General features: G+C 40.0%; 2 protein-coding genes across 2 annotated transcripts in view; one reads left to right on the forward strand and one right to left on the reverse strand.

Moving 5' to 3' along the window:
* The window catches only part of CSUI_003442 (myristoyl :protein n-myristoyltransferase), a gene marked incomplete at its 3' end in the record, with an annotated part of 5,107 nt that extends 4,024 nt beyond the window's left edge, over positions 1–1,083 (forward strand). Inside the window, exons 5-6 of the mRNA XM_068063640.1 lie at positions 303–452; positions 970–1,083. Coding sequence (XP_067924384.1) covers positions 303–452; positions 970–1,083 — 264 coding nt within the window. The remainder of the gene's footprint in view (positions 1–302; positions 453–969) is intronic.
* A 271-nt stretch (positions 1,084–1,354) lies between these two features.
* Positions 1,355–2,435, reverse strand: CSUI_003443 (arginyl-trna synthetase family protein; the record flags this gene model as incomplete). Its single annotated transcript, XM_068063641.1, has 3 exons — positions 1,355–1,409; positions 1,728–1,853; positions 2,275–2,435. Coding segments are annotated over 3 exons (342 nt in total), but the record flags the coding sequence as incomplete, so codon positions are not given.
* Positions 2,436–3,144: the final 709 nt, after the last annotated feature.

A 3,144-nucleotide genomic window follows, 5' to 3' on the forward strand; every position in this document is an offset into this window, starting at 1 on the left:
GATGCATGTATATATCTGTATACGTATGTACACATGCGCACATATGTATATAGATTTCTAGATCTGTGTGTTTGAGTTTTGATTGCGCATAGCTTGAAAAGAGGGTTTCAGATTCTTTTCTTCTTTTTCTCCTCCTCTTCTTTTCTTCTTTTTCTCCGGTCCCCAGGTGTATATACACCCGACTTTGATACCTATTTCTCTCTACCCAGTCACCTGGTTCTCTTCCACCAGAGGCTGCGAGTCGCCTCGAGTTTGTCTTTCGTTTTCTTTTCCTTCTTTCTCTTTCTTCTATGCCAAAACAGATCTATGAGCTCCTTAGTCAACACTATGTAGAAGATGACGATAACCTGTTCCGATTCAATTACAGCTGTGACTTTCTCGACTGGGCACTCACAGCTCCAGGAGCCTATAGTGACTGGATCATCGGCGTTCGAGTTGTCTCTACGAAGAAGGTAAATTCTTCAGTCTCGATAGTCGCTCTTAAGATTTACCAAGACGCAGTGTGACTGCAACTTGTAAGTATAGAGATCTCTATACCATAGCCGCACCTCTTCCATTACAGCAGACACCGACAAGAAGTAACGGAGATCTCTCTCTTCTCCACGCACCTTTTCTTTGCAGTGTATATACAGATGGATACGTGGAGGAGTTGACACACCTCCGTGGTAATAGAGAGTCGTGAGGAGGAGGAGTACAAAACTCTATATAAATGTGTTTGCGCATCTAGCGTAACTAGTGTGGAGTAGCAAGCTAGGAGAAAACGAATGTGTATATCTGATGGGGTGTATATAGTATCTCTTATTATACATAGGCGATCTGCAGCTTCCGAATGTATGTAGCTAGGTATATATAGCTATATATATATGTATGTCTTCCTGATTGGAGTGTACCTACACCCCTCTCAAGGATGTTTTCTTTCATTGTCTTCGCCTACCTTTCTTTTTTCTTGTCTTTTTTCTTTCTTTTCAGTTAGTTGGATTCATAACGGCTTTGCCTTCTCAGATTCGCGTGTATTCTCATGGCGTTCCCATGGCGGAGGTGAATTTTCTTTGCGTACACAAAAAGCTGCGATCGAAACGTCTCGCACCTGTACGTTGTCTTTCTCTCCCTCTCAGCTTTCTTTCTTCTCACACCTTTCTTTGCTTCTTCTTCTTCTTCCTTTACTAAGCTTCTCTTTAATTCTGTTAGACCTTCAAGGGATCGATTCTTCTCTACCGTCATACTATAGAAGAGACCCGACCACCATAGAATCTTATCTGTACGTATGCACGTAGTTACTACTTCACTTATTGCTTCAGAGAAGATACATATGAAGCCCTTCTCATATATATATATATCTATCTGTATGTTCTATTCATAGTCGATGAAGATCTCCTGCCAGAGCTTTCTCTATGCTACGCTTGACTGAACTGGGCGAAAAGAGAGTGATATGAAACTAGGCAGATTCTTTGAATGGACTTCTACTCCTCCTGCTGCTTAACAATTTCAGTCTCAATCAAAATCAACGATGTTGTCCTGTACAACATATAGACATAGATATATATATATATATATATATACATAGATATATATATACATATATATATATACATAGATATATATATATATACATAGATATATATATATATACATAGATATATATATATATATATACATATGTATAGGCAGGTAGATAGATTGAAGCTAGATAGATGGCTGTAGATAGACTCGGGAGAAGTTGTGCTTACCGGTCTTTAACAGCCGCGAGGTCTGTCGAATCATAGCCATACCCCCCGTCACTCTTGACCACCATTAGAGGAACGTCTCCTACCGGTGTAAAGAGACACTTCGCTCCTTCACTCTCCTTTATCAACCTAGCGAGAAGAGAAATAGAAGCAGAAAGAACAAGAAGACGATAAGAAAGAAGAAAGGAAGAGAGAAGAGATATGATACATATCTATAGATGAACACTAGGCATGGGCGATCCAACATTCACTGTAGGGAAAGAATACCTACGCTTCTACCGCCTCCTGAAAAGCTAGATCAAAGAAGCGACGTTGGAATAAGGAGAAAGAGAAGGAAAAGAAGACACATGAAGAAAAGGGATACTTGAACGAGGAAGATCTCAAAGAGAACGACGAAAGAAAGACACAGACAAGGAAAAAAGAGTGTCGAGAAAAGAAAGAAAAGAAACGATGAAGAGACGTATAAGGAGAGAAAGACGAAGAAAGAAGTATGATATCTATCTTTAATCAATCTACCTGTTCATCTATCTATCTTGCTGTAGAGACTGACCCTTTTTGTGTGAGGACTTCGGCAATGCCAGGTAGAGCTTCGTTATAGAAGCTCTCCCCTCTCTCTTCTAAAGTAACGTCCAGACGTTCATAGACTTTCCCAAATTCCTTTCTACTAACGTCACAGATCAATCTCCACGCCTCCAAGGCTGCTGGATCTCCTCCTGTAAACAAGAGACAGAAGAAGAAAGAGAGACAGAGAAAGAAAGAGAGTGGAAGAAAGAGTGAGAGATCGAGAGAGGAAGAATGGAACAAGAAGAAGGAAAGAAAGAGAGAGAAGAGAAGAAGAGAAATGTTGAAGACACTTGTCTACATGTCTTTCCGTGACTCTACATCAATCCTCTACCTCCTCCTTCACCGCCTCTCTCGATGCTTCTTCTTCTTCATGGCTTGTGTTGCTCTATCTCTCTCCCTCTCTTTCTCTCTCTATTTCTTCTTCTTCTTTCTCAGATTAGAACGCTCACAAAAAAGACACCAAAGAAGCATTCCAAGGAAGAAAAGAACGCAGACGACGTCCTCTCTACAGACACATATGCAGAGGAGAGAGACAGAGAGCGAAGAGAGATGAAGATAGAGAAAGAGGAAGATAGATAAATACCACAGGAAGATAGAGAGAAGAAGATAGACAAAGAGAACAGAGAGAAACGAAGAAGACGATACACGGAGAGAAAAAGACAGCGAAAGAAATCGGATAGAGAGATAGATAGATAGCATCTCCGCATCGCATCGTGGAGAGGAGACATGTGTGTGTTATGTGTGTGGATGTGTTGGTGTTAAAGAATTATGGTTATTTAATATTATTAATTTTTTACAACAAATTTTTAATTTGTTGTAAAAAATTAATAATATTAGAGCTCTGTCTCTCTGGCTA

This window comes from Cystoisospora suis, assembly GCF_002600585.1.
Source record: "Cystoisospora suis strain Wien I chromosome Unknown contig_1535, whole genome shotgun sequence".
Lineage (NCBI taxonomy): Eukaryota > Apicomplexa > Conoidasida > Eucoccidiorida > Sarcocystidae > Cystoisospora > Cystoisospora suis.